At 38.2% G+C, this 20,592-nt stretch overlaps 1 protein-coding gene across 1 annotated transcript in view; it reads right to left on the bottom strand.

The window, feature by feature from the left end:
• The window catches only part of FREM1 (FRAS1 related extracellular matrix 1), a 145,799-nt gene that overhangs the window by 46,291 nt on the left and 78,916 nt on the right, over positions 1 to 20,592 (bottom strand). Inside the window, 6 exon segments of the mRNA XM_070590749.1 lie at positions 1,910 to 2,067; positions 2,069 to 2,175; positions 6,592 to 6,787; positions 10,457 to 10,598; positions 14,230 to 14,374; positions 18,364 to 18,586. Coding sequence (XP_070446850.1) covers positions 1,910 to 2,067; positions 2,069 to 2,175; positions 6,592 to 6,787; positions 10,457 to 10,598; positions 14,230 to 14,374; positions 18,364 to 18,586 — 971 coding nt within the window.

Here is a 20,592-nt window from a genome sequence, read left to right on the forward strand (position 1 = left end):
ACTACCATCTGATTGATACCTAACCTTCATTTCTGAACGTCTTTACATGCTCATTCATTGGCTTCTCCAGCAGAGTCACTGGTTTCTCCAATACAGTCATTAGTGTCTTCAGCAGACTCTCCTGCGGGTGTTGACTGGGGGAAGTGGGAATGGACAAGAGGAAGAAAGTCTAGAAATGGGTACAAAATTAAAGCCCCAGAATCTCATATACATGCATTAAACCAAGAAGCACCAGCCTCTGTTAGTGAACAGGGAAAGGAGAACAATCATTTCTCTTGTTTATAATTTCTTTCCTCCTTCAAGATTACGCATGGTATTGTAAAGATCAGAGGGAAAAGGGGGGCCAAAGAAGGAATATAATAAGTAATGATAACAACAACAATAACTCTATAGTAGTAGTAATAATTGCAGCTAGTACTTATTTCATTCTTCCTATGTGCCACATAATGTTTTAAGTATTTTACATGCACAAGCTCCTTTGAACCTCCCAACACCCCTGTAAGGCAGGTACTATGAGCATCATTCCTTTTCACAGAACAGGAAACAGGATCACAAGAGGATGTGTAACAAGACGAAGGCCACAGTGTAGTGAGAAATGGAGGCAGTAATTGACCCAAGCCTGTGCCCCACCAACTACACTATTCCACTTCTGGAGCAAAAGAACCAGGGTGAGAAGGAATCCCCTCATCTCATGTTTTAGTCAAAGCCTGTAACACTTATGCACTGAATCGGTTATTAAGATATTGATCACCCAAATGATTAGCTGTTTGTTAAGGACACTTGTCAAGAAAAAAGGAAGACATTAGTTCAAACTTCCCTGGATGTTTTTTTTTGGTTTAAAAGTTGAACTATCCAAATCATCACTCTAAATACTAAAAAAGCAAGCAAAATCATCTTTACTAATATTTAAGCAGTGCTTATCATAACAGGCATATTGAATTTAGATAAATAAAATGTATGATCGAGAGTGGCATTTGAACACAGCTGTATCAGTACACTTGATAGTGTACGGGCACCACTGAATGATATGGGAATATGCTACATTTCCGTTATTTTATGGCGCTCTTTTGAAGGTTGTATTCTGGTAAAAACTATCCAGAAGGTCTGCTTGGGTGGCCGATAAACCGATGCTCTCAGGGCCTCCTCCTTAATTAGTAAAACTCAGAGTCGGGTATGTACCACTGTTCCGCGAAGGCTAGTCCGAGATTTGCTGGTTCCCATCCCAGCCCCAGGGATCTGTGTCCTCTTAAGGACCTTGCATTCAGCCAGCTTTGAGAACTGCTAGACGATAGATTCTTCAGAGTTTCTCTTGCTTTATGTGACTGGAGACAGATTTCAGTATTTTAAATCACCGTCGACTTTCATTAATGTTGAATCTTTGCCTTTTCACCAGATTGTTATTCATTCTAATGATTTATTTGATACAGAATCTTTGAACAGGTGCACAGCCCCAATTATAACATTGTTTCTAAGGGGAAATATGATCCACTTTATGACAGCATGATTTATGATATAGTTACCGGAACACATTGTGTCAAAAGGCAGTGTCTGCTTATGCCAAATGTTTACTAATAAATACCTTTTCCGCAGATAGAAAAACATACTCAGAAAAAGAGGTAAATTACTTTTCCATGTCTCTCCCGAGCTGGGATCCTTAGGTCTTCCCACTTCTCCTCATGGAACAGCTTGCATTTAGATCTGCTTATGTGTTTATTTTAAAACAGCAAACCCTAATTTCTTGCCTTGCCTCTGTCATTTTAATCATGAACCCTCACCTTTCATACATCTAGGCAGTAGAAGAACAACGTAGCTACACCAGAGCTGGAAAAGGACTCATTTTTTCCCCTTCTTTTGTCCTTCCAAGCATTAATCATGGGAAGGGGTTCTGAAAAATTTCCTTGGGGCTCACCTGAATGTGTCGCTGGAGACAGCTGCCTTGCTGTTGTGGACATAGCAGACTGTCCGTCCTGCTATGTCCATTTGGCTGAAGCTCGTAATGGGGACTCCGGGATGGCGGGCGTGTTCGAGCCGGCCATGTCGCGGTGGGGAGGTGATGACATACAGCAGTTTCCTCAGGCTTATCCGCTCCGTCCACAGCAAGGAGAGTGGCGCTCGTCAACCAACCTCTGTCACCTTTAGACACCACAAGTGGTCTTGCAAGGATGACAATATCACCTACGTGGCAGAAGAGGCTGTCGTCAAGAATCACATTAAAAAAAATAAAATGTCCAAAGTGAAGGTAAAAACCAAAAGCCAAACTGTGCAGAAATCAAAACTAATATGACTGAGAAAGGTTTATAGAACTATGATTAAAAAAAGAATTAGACAAAAGACATGAGCAGATATTACACAGAAGGGGAAACATGTAGGGCCAATAAAGAAACAAAAAGATGCTCAACTTATTAATAATCATGGAGATACAAATCAGGACCACAATAAGTTGCCATCTCACAGCCCTTTGGCAAAAATGTAGAAGTCTGATAATACTACATGTGGAAGAGAATGTAGATCAGGATGCTCTTGCATGGGATTCTGGTAGGAGGATAAATTGGTACACGATTTGGCATGATTTTGTAAAGAGCTGAGTATTCACATATGCCTGGATCCAGTGGTTCCACTCCAGCTGTGTACTGGGGAGAAACACGTACCCTTGCACCCAGGAGAGATGTGCCAGAATGGTCCTCGCAGCACTGTTTGTAATTGAAAACACTGGCGACAACCCAAATGCCTTTCCAGAAAGTGAATGTATAAACAAACCATGCTCTATTCATACAACCAAACTTTGCACAGTAGCAAAATGAATGAACAACAGCTCCACACAACAGCACAGATGTAGCTTCTTACCATTTGTAAGTCCCAGAAAACTATAAACAAAAGTCGGAAAATTAACTCAAAATTCATTCGTTTGGTCATTCCGTCTGGAGGATGGGAAGGGCATACAAGTAGATGTTTGTTATTGTTAATATTCCAGTCCTTGAAGCGTATGGTGGTTGCACAGGTGTTTATTATGTATTTTAAAAAGAATGCTTTGGATGAGCCAAGTGGAAATGGGTCACACATGGACTAATGATGCAGTGTTTCACAAACTAAGGATTATAATTCACTTTTGCTCACCTGAGACTCATAAAAAAATTGATCATAACTAAAATATAAAGCTTATACTTTGTGCCAGGCACAGGGCTATGAGCTCTCACATCTTCACATCCACGCTATGAGGTGGGGTATCATGATATCTCCCAATTATAAATGAGGAAGCTAAGGTGTAGAGATGTTAACCAGCTTGTTAATGATTATATGGTTAATAAAAGCTGGAGCTGGCAATTGTACTCAGCCCATCTGACTCAAGAGCACAAACTCAAACACCATATTATTTGGCATCCTCTCTTTAATATATAGAGAGTTCTTATAAATCAACATGAAAAGGGTGAATATCCAAAAGAAAATATGCGTGAAGTAAACGCCAAGCCATTTCTTTTTTTTCCTGCCCCCCCCCCTCCCCGCAGGGAAAGATTCGCCCTGAGCTAACATAGGTTGCCAATTTTCCTCTTTTTTTCCTCCCCAAAGTCCCAGTACATGGTTGTATATCCTAGTTGTAAATCTTTCTAGTTCTACGTAAACCACCACCACAGCATGGCAGCTGACAGACGAGTGGTGTGGTTCTGCGACCAGGAAACGAACTCAGGCCACTGAAATGGAGCACGGCAAACTTTAACCACTAGGCCATAAGGGCTGGCTCACCAAGCCATTTCTAAATTAAAAACACAAATAGTCAATAAAATTTCGGAAAGATATTCAGTCCCATGAAGAAATAAAAAAATGAAAACAAAATATCAAGGAGGTATAACTTTAGACCAGTGGTTCTCAATGAGGGGTGACTTTGCCCCCCTACCCAGGGGACATTTGGCAATGCCTGGAGACATTTTTGGTGGTCATAACTGGGAGTTTCTGCTAGCATCTAGTGATAGAGGCCAGAGATGTTACTAAACATCCTACAATGCACCAGAAAGTTCTCTGCAACACAGAATTACCCACCCCAAAATGTCAACAGTGTCAAGATTGGGAAACTCTGTTTTAGATGATAAATTTGGCCTTTTGGTGTACTATGCTTTCAACCCAAAATGCTATGCAACTTAAGTGCAACGTAGAATCAATGAGCATCCTAACTTTAAATCAAAACCTGAGCCTCCGATGCTTCAGAGGAAGTCAAGATGAATACATCAAAGAAGTAAGGAGCAGGAACAGGACTGGGGAAACAGAAATCACCCACAAGTGGTTTCAGCAGGAGCAGAAGATGGGTCCGGGCGAGGAAGAGCATCCGGGTTTTGCCTCACTGCAGTTTTTCAGCACTGTAACGGCATAGTAGGGATGGGGGACAACTCTTGATGGCGTCCTTCTAAACTTCTCTCAAAAATCGTATTATTTTAGCCACTGTGCAAATCAGAAGACACCACACAATTGGAAGGCCTAATGTTATTTACAATAACTCCCAAATGAAAAGAGTCCAAATGCTCGATGTTAGGGATTTGACTGAGTCCAGCAATTCAGTGTGGTTTTATTTAGAGATGAACATTTATGCTTATAAAGTTATGCTGCAACCTGAGAAAACTCAAGCTAAGTAAAAAGAAAAATAGGATACAACACTGTACGCATATAAAACACCATGATGTAAAAAGAAACAAAGGGAAGAAATTTAGAACTTCTGAAAATGTTAATAGGTTAGTGTATCTACTTGATGTAAGTGGTCACAAATCCTTTTAGAAAATAATCACATGTCAGAGTTAGCAAAGACCAGCCTCATTTCCTTTTCTTCCCGGGCACATCGCTAGAGTGTCTATTGCTTAGCTGACCTTAATGTGGCATGTGACAGTGATCCAGCCACCAGGATGTGTAGAATATAGGTACCCTACCTCCAAGCCCATGAAATCCTCTCATTTTCCTCCACATCTCACTTCTGGAGTGACTTCAAGGTCTCCAGACATAAAGGACCCTCTACTAAGAAAGAATTCCCAGATGGCTTTATGGAACTTCTAGAACTCTCCTCCACCCCCCAGGAAACACACTGTGCCAAGGTAACGAGAAGATAGTCTGCCCTAATCCATTAGTTGTCTGCCCTGATATATTACTTGTATGACATTTTGCCTAGACATATACATATGATGAGCAGAGCCCTACTTTTGCAGAGAGAAATAAACGTGTACACTAACATCTCAGTTATCTGCATTACTTATTAGACATCAAGCAACACATTTTTCTGGTGCTAGACTGCCTGCCTTTATTTTATTATTATTTTTTTTTTTGAGGAAGATTAGCCCTGAGCTAACATCCACTGCCAATCCTCCTCTTTTTTTGCTGAGGAAGACTGGCCCTGAGCTAACATCCATGCCCAACTTCCTCCACTTCATATGTGGGACACCTACCACAGCATGACTTGTCAAGCGTTGCATAGGTCTGCACCCAGGATCTGAACCGGCAAACCCTGAGCTGCTGAAGCGGAACATGTGAACTTAACTGCTGTGTCACCAGGGCAGCCAAGGAACACATTTTTATAACCAAGAAAGAAGCAAATAAATTATTATACAGCCCCAAATAAACAGCACAAAATAAATCAAGCTGACTTAAAATTTGTTTTAAAAAATTCAGGACAATTGTAACTTTACCACACACACAAAGTAAGATTTTTACTACACTGAAGCATCTAATTTAGCTCAAGCTTCCTGGCAGCCAAGGTGAAAAAAGGAAGCATTCAGTTAATCAAGCATGTACCGAGGATGAAAGATTATGTTTGGTCCTGAGAATATATAGATAGTGGACTCTATAGATGAATGAGATATGATCCTTACTCTCCTCACATAAGCTCTAAGCAAAAGTATGGTGTAGTGACAGTTGGGCATCAAAGGCTTATATTCTCCCTTGCTGAGCTTTCTTTTCAGGATTTTTTCACTCTCCTCCTTCCATGATTTATATGCTGCTGTGTCCTATTATGAAAATGTCTGCTTAACTAATTCAAGAGAAGCTTATTATCTTATAGTGTTCTCCCTTGTCCCCAAAAAGTATGTATTGGCACTTCCCAAGTGAAAAGAGCAACAATTCCAAGCTTTTCAATGACAAAGCTCCTTTTTATTATTTTTTTATTTTAAAATGCGTTTGCTTTTATTTCCTTTGTTATTATTGTGTTGGAAATATTCTTTTGAAACTCCATCATCAAGTAATAATTCACTTCTTAAAGATAAAACTAGAGTGATCACATAGATTTGGTAAAATTTTATATAAAGCAAAAACCCTGACAGTTAAAGCAGCCTGTGCAGCCATATGGTGGGAGAGGCTGGGTTTCCAACAGGCTTTGTGAAAGACGGAAAACAACAAATGGATTGGTCTGTCTCGTGAACCTCATAGATCCCAGGCAAAGCAGGAGAGGAGGCAAAGGATCAGATCATAAATGATGGAAGGGAAGAAGGGAAGGAGTGATGGCTGGAAGGATGGCAAGAAGGAAGAAAGGAAGGAAGGAAGGAAGGCTGACCTCTGAATGCTTACACCAGCTCACTTCTGGTGATAAAAGTTGATCCCAATAAATCTTGGTAGAAATGCTTTTACCTTTTCCCATATCATTGATGATGATGTGACAGTCAAATGCAGGTGACCTGTTGTTGCCATCCCAGAGGGAGAAGGTGAAGCTGTCCTGGCTCTGGGAAGCCACCGCCCCAGTGTGTGTGTATCTCAGCAAGTTCAGGTCCACTTCTTCCTGAGTGCAGTTCAGGCCAGGGTAGAGCGGGACCCAGTCCCTCCCTATCTGAAAGGCACCAGAATTAGTCAGCTGCCCATGGTTTGCATTTTTCTCCCTACGCTGTGTTAGTGGATATTTTCCATATCACCTGAAAACTTCCGATATAAATGATATTTCAGGGGAACTCCAGATTCGATTTTTTTGCCATTTTACCTTATTTTTTCCTTTCAAAGAAATAGACTGAAACAAGATAAGACCTTGGGTGGGAAAAAAAAACTAGCTTCAACCAAAGGAGGTTTGACAGTCATGTAGCAATTCAACAGCAGTGCTATTCCAAAGTATTTATCATAAGCAATCATAGCTGATTAAATATTCCAATTAATGAGAGCAGGTGTGTAATCGAGCTGCTGGAATTGATTCTTTAAAAATTAAATGTGCTTCATTTGGAGGTTTCTTTTTTTTCTTTCATATCGTTGTACAACTAATCAAACCTAATTTTTTCAAACATGTTTGTCAGGGGGCTTATGGGAAGTAGATAAAATAAAAATAGAATGAATGTATTTATTCTCCATACATTTTCCAGCCTAACTAAAGCCCAAAGAAAATTATCAAGATCCCTATCACTCCCTACATTTATACCCTGAGTCAGCAAAGAACATAACTGCAAATATCATAGGGTTTTTTGCGGGGGGAGGAGGTTGATGAGGAAGATTGGCCCTGAGCTAACACCTATTGCCAATCTTCCTCTTTTTTTGCTTGAGGAAGAGTGGCCCTGAGCTAACATCTGTGCCCATCTACCTCTATTGTGTATGTAGGAAGCCACCACAGCATGGCTTCATGAGTGGTATTGGTCTGCGCCTGGGATCCAAACCTGTGAACCTGGGCCGCCAATGCAGAGCGTGCAAACTTAACCGCTACGCCACTGGGCCAGCTCCACATCATAGATTATTTTTTATCAGAATCTTCTAAAAACAAGCCAACATTAGTTAAGCATATATTCTATACAGAACTCAGGGCAGCAATTGTGGCATTTTCAATTAAAAGAGGTTCTTATGATGGAGAGGAACTGACAACTGGTAGTACTATAAAATATAATAAATCTGTATCTGATTCATAATTCTATTGTTATTCTCTTAAGATTCACAGCTTTCCCTAGGAATAGCTTGTAAAAGTCATTTGGCATAACTTAAGAAAAATGTCATCTTAAAAATTTACAATATGATATTATCTTGTGCTCTTCCTGTCTGGCTTAAGAGACTAAAACAGAAGTTTAAATCATTCGTTTTTTACTTCTCTTGAAACATGATTCCACAGACTTCAGTTCCTGGCAAAAATGTTTTGTCCTCCTCTCCCCTCACTGTGTTACCATCTCCCTTTTCGTCGTTCTATTTCTCCCGGTTTCCTCCTCTTTAATATTTTTGCCCATCTGATGTTGGTACACGCATGTGTTCTGCCCTGTGCTCACTGGGTGAAAATTAATTATATTGTAATAATTAAGCTCATTGTTCCCATCATAAGGTCTATTTGCAAATTTAATTTTTAAAAGATTCTCTTTCGGGTTTTAAACTGGACAGCCTGCAATTCTACTTAACTTTTTTCCTTTGCAGTCTTTTCCCGGAAAGTAAATACAGAAGAAGATATCTTTTGCTCTCTCTAGTCTCCATCTAATTCCTCATTTTCACTCCCAAATGTGAGCTTTGACTCGACAAAATCATTTGCAAGCCCCAAATGAGGAAGAAAATAAGTTAGACTCAAGGTGTGAAAAACTACAAAGAGTCAACAAGAAAATGAGAACCCTTGAGAAAGTCCAGGAGGCCTGCAGTCCTGGTCCCTGGTCTTGGAAGACTCAGAGAACCCCTAGGGAGCTGGGAGAGAACTTTGTGGTGCCATCTTGGGAAGCTGAACCCATCTGGATTTTCACATATCCAAAACACTTCAGTTCCCATGCCACCCAAATGCGTGAGCTCTCACTGCATTTCTGCTTCATTACTCTTTGAAATGAAATACGGACACAGCTGTACCTCAATTTAAATCAGTGATTGCTCTTCACTCTGATTCTCTATGGTGCCTACATTCTAAGACAATCAAGCTGTTCCACACAGAATGAATCCTTGCTGCTTTTCTAGGACGGTGTCTACATTATATTAGAAGTGAAGCATTCAGTCAAATAATCTCATTGGGGCTGGCTGGTGGTTGTTGTTGCTAGCCTTAATCCGCCATTCAAATAAACATTTTGATGGATTACTCAAGTGACCTTCTCAAGTGACTGCTCTCAGATTTGTGTTGGGCTAATCCTTGGGTGTCATGCAACAATCTGAATCAGACTGGTGAGCACCATTTGATAAGAGACTATCTTTTCTGCATTGTACCGCCTCTGCTCCTTGTCAAAGATCGGTTGACTATATTTGTATGGGTCTGTTTCTGGGCTCTCTATTCTGTTCCATTGGTCTATTTGTCTATTCTTACACCAAACCCACACTGTCTGGATTACTGTAGCTTTATAGAAAGTCTCGAAGTCAGGTAGTGTCAGTCCTTCAACTTTGTTCTCCTTCAATATTGTGTTGGCTATTCTGGGTATTTTGCCTCTCCATATAAACTTTAGAATCAGTTCGTGGATACCCACAAACGCTCTGAAAAATAAGCCTGTTTTTAAAAATTTTAAAATCTAGTGGGAGTAAAGATGTCTCAAAAGATGCCTGATTCTCATCAGAAACTAGGCGACTTGCTTTACCACAGTAACTCCTTCCTCCCAAATCTCGGTGTAATCCCAGGAGGGAGGGAGAAATGAAGAGCCTTAATATTGATTGGATTTACCCTGAATTTAGTCACTTAACCATGGGGATATGTTCTAAGATATGCATTGCTAGGCAATTTCATCATTGTGTGAACATTATAGAGTGTACTGAAGGGCAACAAAATTTGCTGCTCCAAAAGGGGTCTTTTAACATAAGCATTATTTTAGGCTGATTATTCTTTTAGACACAAAAGACTCAGAAAGTTTTTCCTGTGACCTCCTGCCTAACTGCCTAAAGGAATTCAGATAAAAAAATCTGTCTCAGCAAGTGAGATGCTACCTTAGCGTAACATGAACTAAGCGGTAGACAGGTCTAGAAAAGCCTATTTGTTGGCTTTTGTTCTTCTGTTTCTCTGTGAGCAAACAAATACTTGTTTTCCAAAGGTTTGCTCCTTTTCACCTCCCTGAAAATTGCCTTCCCTCCCTTTGAAGTCCCTGACTCTCCCCACACCCAACATTTTTTGTCTTTAGCTGAGGATGGTATTTAAGATGAGGACTTTAGTCATTTTGGTGAGTTATTCAGTTTTCCTGGATGTCTCCCATGTATACATGTTAGTAAACTTTGTCTGTTTTCTTCTTGTTAATCTGCCTCATGTCAATTTAATTCTTAGACCAGCTGGAAGAACCTAGAAGGGTAGAGGAAAATTTCTTCCTCTCTTACGGTACTTACACACACCTAGATGGTATAGCCTACCATACACCTAGGCTATATGGTACTAACCTTTGGGACCAACATTGTCTATGTGGTCTGTTGTTGACCGAAATGTAATCATGCGGTGCAGGACTGCAGTGTAAGTTCACCCCAAACTAGGAAAAGTAAATTGTCTACTTCTGGACAAAATATGGCTATTAGAGAATAAACTCAGTCATAGAGATCTGTGCATTGAGAAAATTTATATCTAACATTCATTTTGAAAAATAAAAGTAAAAAGGCCACTAACCTTAAGCTGGAGTTGCCCATTTTGGGGAAGCCTTTCAAATAAATAGTAAATCTTCTCCCTGGGTGAGTCTCCATCTATGGCTGAAAGCACAGCACTAGGAATAACACGAGTTTCACCCATGTTCATTACAATTTCAGCCTTCCTGTGAAAAGGAAGATGTCAGGGTTGATACAGAAATAGAAGACATTGCTTTAACAGGGGACATTCGTAACGACTATTACAGTTCCCAATCTTCAACAATTAGGGAATGACATTCAATATCCAAAGTATTGAAAATGATGACTCAGACTCATGAAATAGGCTCTCGTTTTACTTTACATGTAAAAGTCCTGAAAGACAATTGGTCAGCAACAATGAATATAGTATGAGGTAAGTATATACTTCTAATTGTTCACATGTATAGAAGTTTACAATTTTATGTTGTAACTTATTTTATAAAATGATTTTGTTTCCAATATTTCATTTGATACAACACCACCTCCATGAAGTAAGTGGGCTAGGTATTATGATTCTAATTTTACAGACATAAACTTAGTTAAAGAGATTAAATGAGTCATCCACAACTGTTCTGGTACCCTTTATGATATAGCATTACGAGTCTGGTGATGTTTAGGTAATCTGTGGCCCTCTATATTACTCTCCCTCTCTCTGGTAATGTTCTGGGTTGCTAGTGTCCTCTTCAGAGTAATTCATCGTCTTCAAGAGCTGTGGCTGCCTGGTCAGCGCCCGACATCTTAAAGAGAGGGCTGGGACAGCGAGCAGCTGCTGTTTCTACCATAGATGCTGCTGCTGTGGTTTTCGTAGGTCCTCTATAGTGGGGCTGCTTTCACAGCCAATATGGCCATTTTCCCTGGTCTCACCAAAGTACAGAAGGGGTGTCTTTCCACCTGTGTTTCTAGTTCTCAGTTTTGGTCATCACACATGGGCTCTGTCCAACTTAAAGCTTTGTTCCCGAGAAAAACTGGGATGTCTCTTTGGGATTCAGATAAGACATCTGAGTAGCATCAATTGGCATCACTCTAAGCAATCTTCCTCTTCTGCTGAGAAGGCAAAGCCCAAACACATCAGTTCTAACCTCTTTTACTTGGTGAGTTTCTTGTTACTCAGGACTGACATCTTCCCTGGCAGTAGGAGGTGACTTTTGCCCACCTCTTGACTGGAGAATATTAATCCCACTATTCTAGAAAGCTAATGAATCAGTTGGTTGGGGGCCTGTGGAGATTAGTGATGCCATTAATAGAAACAGATTAATCAAATCAGGAAGTCAATATGATGAAGAAGATAAGGAGTTTGGGAGGAAGAAGTGTCAGAATTAAATGTCAGAGAAGCTGAAAGAAGAAAGTATGTCACAGTCTGGGTTACCTTTAAAGGGAGCCTGGGACAAGAAATTTGGGGCAGGTAATTTATTTGGGAAGTGATTTTAGGCACAGAAGAGATGGAGTGAGGAATGAGAGAGAGAAGGAGGAAAAGGCAGCAAAGGGTGTTTTTACTGTGATGAGGCTCAATCCTACTGGACAGCCTTTGAAGAACCGTGTATAGAATATGCCTCAAATTGTGCTCCTGAAGAATGGGAGGCTGGGACATTTATCTAACTAACTAGCTCCCATAAGTTGAAGGCTGCTGTCAGGGTGTTTCCTGCTGTGCCTGGACATGGGCTGAAGAGCCACTGCTGCTTCAAAGAAAGCCCTGGGGGAGAAAAGTGGAGTACTGTGGGCACTTAAGGTGGGGCACTGACAGTGTGCGTCGAATGTTCCACCACAACCACAATCAGAGGTGAGCTGAGGGGATGTCACCTGGGGAACCAAAAGCATCTACTACAGCATTTAAAAGGAATATCAAAGAAATGGTTTCAAACACTGTAATAGGGTCCAGCAAGATAAGAAGAGACATTAGATTTGGTGAGAAAGCCAAGGGTAACTTTTGAGGGAGCACCTTTAATAAAGTGCTGGGGGCTGGAGACAGTGGGCAGAAATGGAGGAAGCAAGTACAAGCTACTTCTCCAAATAGTTTGGCAGTGAAATGAGAGACTGAGTCATCTTTGTAGTTTTAGAATGAAGATACCTGCTTGCAATAATCATAATAACTGACACTTATGAGCACTTACTATGTACAAGCCAGTCTTTCAAGTCTTTTACATATTTTAATTCATTTACATATTTTAATTCGCTTAGTTTATTGCAACCTCCCTATGAAGAGAATACCATTCTTATCCCTATTTACAAAGAGATTGACAAGGAGGTAGAGAGAGGTTAAGTAACACATTCTAGGTCACACCACCGGGAAGTGGCTGAACCAAGGCAGTCTGACTCAGGAATTTGCTCTCTTAACCACTAACAACATCCTTATGTGTTGTTAGCAGAAGGAATGAAAAGAGAAAGCTTGAAGACACAAGAGGTAAAAAATAATGGAGCATGCTCTGGGAAGAGGCAAGAGGTGATAAACCCAAGGACACATATGGAAGGGAAAGAAGGGGAAATATAACTACCTCTCTACAGGAGAGAAGGAAAGAAGAAAAGAAAGAAAAAGGAGGGATTTTCAAGCAGAGTTGAAGGAGATTTTATGATTCTGTAGATGAAGATATCCCAGGATGTTAAATAGCAATAACACAGCAAGAAACAATAAGTCAGAGTTGAGTGAGTGTCTTGCGTAAGTTATTTTAACTCTCTGGTCTCAGTTTTCTCAGTGAAGATAATACTTACTTCTCACAATTTTAGTGAAGATTTAAGGAACCAATATATGTGAAAGAATCCCATATAGTGTGGGTCATATAGTAAGCATGTAATAAACACCAGTTTTCACCATCTCCTTCCCTCTTAAAGTGAGTTCATCAGAAAGAAGGTTTCATAATACTGCGATATCCTTCATATTTTCACTTTTATAAATCAAGGTCATACTTATGCGTACATCGCAGTTAGGGAAGAAGGAAAGAGAAATTTTTGTCGAATATTCTTAGTCAAACTGATGTCGAGGCAATCCTCCAAAAAACTATCACCAGTATTTCCCATAATAGCAGACACTTTTCTATACCCAACACTAGAGAAGAGTTGGGCTTCCTAAAGTTCTAATTTTGTACAGTTCTGTACATTTGCCAATAATAAGAGAAATGGCTGGAGCTATAGAAATATAATTGATGAAGACTGTACTCTATGATCAAACTCTGATCAGCTACAGAGGGAGATACAGAGAAAGTCTGCAGTTAATATCAGCTCAGAATGTTTTAAACGTGATCCTTTTGACAAGGAGTTGACAAGGAGCATTGATCTATACAGAACATAGCAGAGGACTGGTGGACAATGGAGTACCCAGATGATGAAAGAAGTGGCACTGATGTATTTCCCTCAGCCACTCTTAGTTAAAGGTTCAACCAAATCCACAGTGAGGACTGTCTGCAGTTAATATTATCATACTTTGATTTAATCTACATATTAACTGCACTTTGGGGGGGGTGTGTGTGTGTGTGTGTACATGTGTTTAAATATCTAGTAGACTGTTCATTCCATACTCTATGTTCAGTCATTCTTAATTATTTACGACTAAATTGAACTTCTAGAGGAAAACCAAATAATTAAGGGGCTAATTTGACAATTGTTGACAGGTTACATTAACCAACATTTGCACTAAAGGTTCTAGGTGCATGAGTAGGTGATAAGTCATGATAGACAGGCACTATCAAGGCTTGTTTCTCTCCAGGGGACACACACTATATTTGCACCTAGTATTCCAGACCTCAGAATTTTATAGAGAATTTGAAAGGGACTCTTTAGGTAGCTTACTTGCTCAGCATTGGTTTCTCATCATTAACTGGGATGACCTCTACCAAAATGGTTTTAAGTATCTTATGTTTCCCATCAGACAACTGGATTGTAAAGTCATCAGCAAGGCTCTCTGAGTCATCATGCACATATATCAACCTCATTCCTGGAAAAATGGAAAAAAAGAGAGAAAGTAAATCTTTCTTATGATGGAACCATTCCAAAACACATTACAGATAATCTGTTTTAATTTCCAAGGCATTAGTATCAGTAAGAGTTCATTAACCAGGGCAATAGGGTGAAATTAAATGGTTTTTATAAGTAAGAGTGCCCTCTTAGTTCATTAAAAAATCCTATTTAAGTACTTTAACAATTTAATAAGGGTCTTAGTTAAAAATCAGTGAAGAAGGATATATTATTTAATAAACTGTATAAGAACAATGGTGTCAAAGAGTGGAAATGAAACAGAAAATTAGTTCTTTACTTGGGGAAGATTACAGTTATATCCTTAACTCAAGCCAGTAACCAAAATAAACTCTAGGTGAATCAAAACTTAAATATAAAATTAATTTTAAAAAACCTACCTAACATTCATATGGAAATGCAAGAGACCCAGAATATCCAAAACAGTCTTTAAAAAGAATAACAAAGTCAGAGGACTCTATTTTCCCATTTTCAAAACTTACTACAAATCTACAGTAATCAAGATGATATGGTACTGTCATAGAATAGACGTATAGATTAATCTAATAGAAGAAAATCTAGAAATGAATACATACATTTATGATCAATTGATTTTCATTAAGGGTGCCAAGACCATTCGATGGGGAAAGAGTAGTCTTTTCAATAAACAGTGCTGGAACAACTGGATATCCACAGGCAAAAGAATGAAATTGGATCCCTACCTCACACTATATAGAAAAAATTAACTCAAAATGGATCATAGACCAAAATATAAGAAACTAGAAAAACTAGAAAACTAGAAACTACAAAACTGCTAGAAGAAAACATAGGCGTAAATCTTCATGACTTCGGGTTAAACAATGGTTTCTTAGATAAGACACCAGAACCACAAGTAACCAAAACAAAACAAAACAAAAACATAGATAAGTTGGGCTTCATCAAAACTCAAAGTTTTTGTGCTACAAATGATATCACCAAGGGAGCAAAACAACAACCCACAGAACTGGAGAAAATATTTGCAAATCATATATCTGATAAGGGAGGGTCTAGTATCCAGACTATAATTAAGAACTCTTACAATACAATAATAAGACAAATAACCCAATTACAAAATGGGCAAAGGATTGGAGTAGACATTTTTCCAAAGAAGATATAAGAAGATGTATAAATAGTCAATAAACCCCTGAAAAGAAGCTCAACATCATTAGTTGTTAGGGAACTCTCATACATTGCTGGTAGGAACATAAAATGTTGTGGCTACTTTGGAAAAAAGTTTGGGAGTTCCTCAAAATGTTAAACATAGAGTTATCATATGACCCAGCAAGTCCACTCCTAGATACAAACCCAAGAGAAATGAAAACGTGTACCCACACAAAAACTTGTACATAAATGTCCACAGCAGCACTATTCATAATAGTCAAAAAGTGGAAGTGACTCAAATGTCCATCAATTGATGAATGAATAAATAAAATGTAGTATGTCTGCACAATGGAATATTATTGGGCAATAAAAAGGAATGGAGTACTGACTCATGCTACAATGGGGATGAGTCTTGAAAACATTATGCTAAATAAAGGAAACCAGTTACAAAAGATCCCAGATTCCATTTGTATGAAATGTCCAGAATAGGCAAATCTATAGGACAAAAAGTAGGTGAGTGGTTGCCAGGGGTTGGGTGAAGGGAGAGATGAGGATGACTGCTAATGGATATGGTATTTGCATTTTGGGGTGATGAACGTTGACTATGGTCATGAATATGCTAAAAATCACTGAATTGTACACTTTATCATATGAATGAATATCATGGCATGTGAATTATTTCTCAACAAGCCTGTTTAAAAAGATTTAGAAGAAAATACAAGTAAATATCTTATTTCTATATTTAGAAGTCCTTGCTAAACATAAAAACAAAAGAAAAAAGTGTAAAGAAAAATAACAACAAATTTTACTACTCATGATTTTCAAATTATGTACTTAAAAATGTGAATTAAAAGGCATATAAAATATGAAAAACCTTGTTTGTAACGTGACAAAAACATAAAACATCAATGTTTAATGATCTCTTATACAGAAATATGAATCAATGGAAAATTGGACTAAGCATATTATCAGGCAACTCACAAAAGGTGAAACATATGATCGATAAACATGAAAGTATGTTCAATCTCAGTCATAATCGAAAAATTTCAAATCAAGATAACAAGGAGATATTATTATTGACCACTGAATTTTTGAGGATTTCTGAAAATAATACCCATTATTGATTAGGAAAATAGGCATGCTTATGTACATGGTGGCAATGGCAATTTGTTCCTAAAAGTATTATAAATGCTCACTTTTTATGAAGTAATTTCATTATAAAAATTTATGCAAAAGAAATAGTAAGAGATGTGCACTGATTTGTTACATAAATATATGTAAAATACATTTATTGACATATAACTTGTAAGATCAAGAAATGAAAAGAGATAGTCGTATAAAATTACAGCACAGCATATCCATACAATGAAACACTGTAGTTATCACAAACCATGTTTTCAACTAATATTTAAAAAGTTAGAAGATGCTTATAATAATCGGTAAGAAAAAACAGATTACATAATGTGGTAGCAGTTTTATAAATTCTGTATATTTGTGTGAGGGGCAAGTGTGAGAATATACTAAAGTTTTAAAAAAAAAAAAAAGTAGCCATAAATGAACCAAAAATAAAATCAAGGTGAAAACCTAATCTCTGAGAATGTCACTAAATTTTAACCAAAATATTAATTTATGAGAACAATTTTAATTTTTTCTTCAAAACGACTGTATAGTCCAACTTTACACAATATGCATATATTGGTTATTAACCTAATAGTAACGAATGAATGTTAGTTTTAAAAAACTGACTTTTTTGAGGATAGAATTTGAATTGCTATCCTTTTTCCTTTGTCTTAAATTTGAGAAAAATCTTTGTAATATATTGTACTATTTGCTACACACGGTTATTGATTTGGTAATATCATTTAAGTTCAAGAATTTATTTCTTTGCAATTGGTAAAAACTGATAAACACATGAATTAGCTTTTCAAACTCAGATGTGAGATGACATTGTATAGCTATTGCAAAGTAGCCTTTGGGGCAGAGAGCTTACACTCTAGTTGGAGAAAGGAATAATTAAAAGACAAAAGGAAAAATGTTGAACAAGTTCTAAAATGAAGCAAGCACAGAGAAGGAATGAGTTGGAGGTCTGGGTGGGCTCCTGGGGGAAGGTCAACAGTAAACTGGCTTTGAAGGCAAGGTAGGGCTCGCCCAGAGAGGAGGGGAAAAGCCGTCCCCCCAACCCTGTCCCTCCCCCCCCCCCCCCGCCCCCAGCTGGGGAAACAGAACATGTGAAGGCAGGAAGGAGAGAGAGTAGACAGTGATTCCAGATCCTAGAACTGCACACTTTTCTCAAATTTTTAAAAGTATTTTTTATATGTAGAAAACGGGATACGATCAATTTTTTTAAAAGAGTAATTAAAAAAATAATTCAGGCTGTTATTCCAATGTGTCATTTCCTTAAAGAGCAAATTATCTCCTCCCAGAGAATAATGAGTTATTATATGTGGTTCTATATTTGTTTCAAGTGTGGAAATTTTGGCAGACAAATCTCTTCCAATTTAGTTCCTTGATCTCAATAGTTTCAAAAAGGAATTTTTTATTATGACATTAAAAGCTTGAGCTAAAATACCAAAAATCACAAATACTATTTTTATTGATACTCTAAAAGTGAAAGAAAATATATTATTTCCTTTTCAATTACCCACCATCTCTAGCTGTGGCTTCATGCCCTACATTAATCCAGAGCCCAGAGAAAACCTTGAGGGATAAGTGAATAAAGTAGATGAGTGCTATTTCTTCACTCCCTGTTTCTGTGATTTCTTATTCTCATCTTTTCTGGGTTCAATTAGTAAGTCAACAATAACAAATGAATAGAAGTGGAACATGATGTACCATTCTGGAGAAGTTCCATGGAAAAGTTGTGAACAAGTTCATGCTTCTGGTCAAGGTTGGCTGGCTGCTTAGACCGAGGAAAGTCTTTGCTAAACACCCCATTGATGAGGAAGCCATGACGTGGTTTATGAGTGACGCTGAACAGCAAAGGGTCCTTGGGAATGTCCAGGTCAGCAGCACTGATGATGGAAGAATCCAGCTCTTTCATCTGACCCTCACACACCTAAACAAAAACAAGCCCAAAAAGTCAGCCACGTGCAAAATAAAACCTGTCTTTCTTTCAGCAAATTGTTCTAAAGAAATAATTTTAAGATATCCTATTTCTAATTCCCCATGAGATTTGTGTATAATGAGTCCTAAAAAGAAACTGCTGGTTTACCATGAGCTTAGAGGAAAAGAACAAATCTATTAATCTCCTTCACATTTTTTTCTGAAGATTTCAAAGCACTTTATTCATTTCCATGAAGGACAAAGGACATACAATTTTCAGTATACATACATTGTTTATAATTCAAAGGTCAGGAGAAATAGCAACCAAAAGGATGCTTGCTTTCTGGAAGCCATAGAGAAGTTCGGTTGTAAACTTGAGTCTAGACTCTTCACCTTCAGATCCCAATTTGTAATTTTAACCCCCTGGACCTCATTGCTGTAACAGTTCTTATGTTTCTGTTTTAGAAATGGCACAAATCTCTGCTATACACACTGGAGGTATTTGAGGTTTTTAATTTTTATCATTGTAGTAAAATCTTCTGTATTTCAATTGCAGCCAACAACAATTGAGAAGGATGCATGGATGCATCATAGCGTATATTTTAATTCGGGGTCCTTATCTCTCCCTAATTCTCACATTTCTAATTTTCCTGAACTACTTTCCCCTCACTTCTCTACTTTCCCCTACTCCTCACTTCAGGTTTCATAATCCCTTAAACACAAATAGAACTGATGTTTTTCATTTCATGCAGGATCTAGTCATTTAGAACTTGACATGGTACTTAGCTGTCTTGATCTTCTTTTTCTCATAGTGAGGATAAAGAGAACAAAGAAATATTTCTGCTTCCTATTTTGAAATATAGCAAGATCTAAATAATGAGTGTATAAATTTAACACATGCTTTACCGGGAATCTGCAATGTCATTGTGCTACGTGCTGTGGGGAATACAAATATTCTAAAAAATCAAAATTAGATGGAATTGGGAAGGCCTGTCCATCAGTGATTATAATGCAAGGAAGAAAATGTCTAGTGTTACTAAATACGGATGAACAAGAAGTGTAAAAGGGTGGAGGAGACCAAGGATATCTTCATGGCCGAGTGGGCATTTTAGCCTCAAAGGATACATAGGGCTTAGGTTTGTGAAAATGCCCTTTCTCTTCAGCCTCTCTTATTGAGAGAGCCTTCCTGCAATCATTCTTCACTGAATTGCATAAAGAAGAATCATCTGCCATATATGATACTTGGGCTAAAATGATGCAGGTTCTCTTTCTTTCTTTTTTGTTATTGGCACCTGAGCTAACATCTGTTGCCAATCTTTTTTTTCTTCTTCTTCTTCTCCCCAAAGCCCCCCAGTACATAGTTGTATATTCAAGTTGTAGGTCCTTCTGGCTGTGCTATGTGGGATGCTGCCTCAGCATGGCTTGATGAGTGGTGCCATGTCTGCACCCAGGATCCAAACCAGCAAAACCGTGTGCCACCAAAGCGGAGCTTGCAAACTTAACCACTCGGCCACAGGGCCGGCCCTTGCTTGTTTTCTTTTATCTGACCCTACTTATTAAGGACTAAGATGGCATCATAATTTAATGCACAATGATACAATTATGAAATCATCTTTGATGGTAACTTGCCTTTTTCTCCAAGAATTTTAATAGAGCAACCCAAAAATATGTTCTAATTATCCTTCTTCAGAGAGCTTGGGACTCCTGGACTCTGCATGGCAACATTTCTCATTTATCAAATGGTAAATTAATTCACAAAATGAGAAATTTTATTGAAAAACTGTGGTATTCTTTTTTGCACATTTAACTGTTTATTGAGATTACAAATAAAAAGTTTAGATAGATACACATGAAATGCAGAAACCCACTAGTAGACAGGCTTGAAATGGATTATAATAACTTTAAAACCTCAATTTTATTGCAAGTCACAGCACAACTTGACGGAAGACTATATACAAAATACATACACTTTTTCACAAGAAAGCAAGACAAATATAACTGTTTTTAAAAATCACTTGA

This window comes from Equus przewalskii, chromosome 22 (genome assembly GCF_037783145.1).
Source record: "Equus przewalskii isolate Varuska chromosome 22, EquPr2, whole genome shotgun sequence".
In the NCBI taxonomy this organism is placed as follows: domain Eukaryota; kingdom Metazoa; phylum Chordata; class Mammalia; order Perissodactyla; family Equidae; genus Equus; species Equus przewalskii.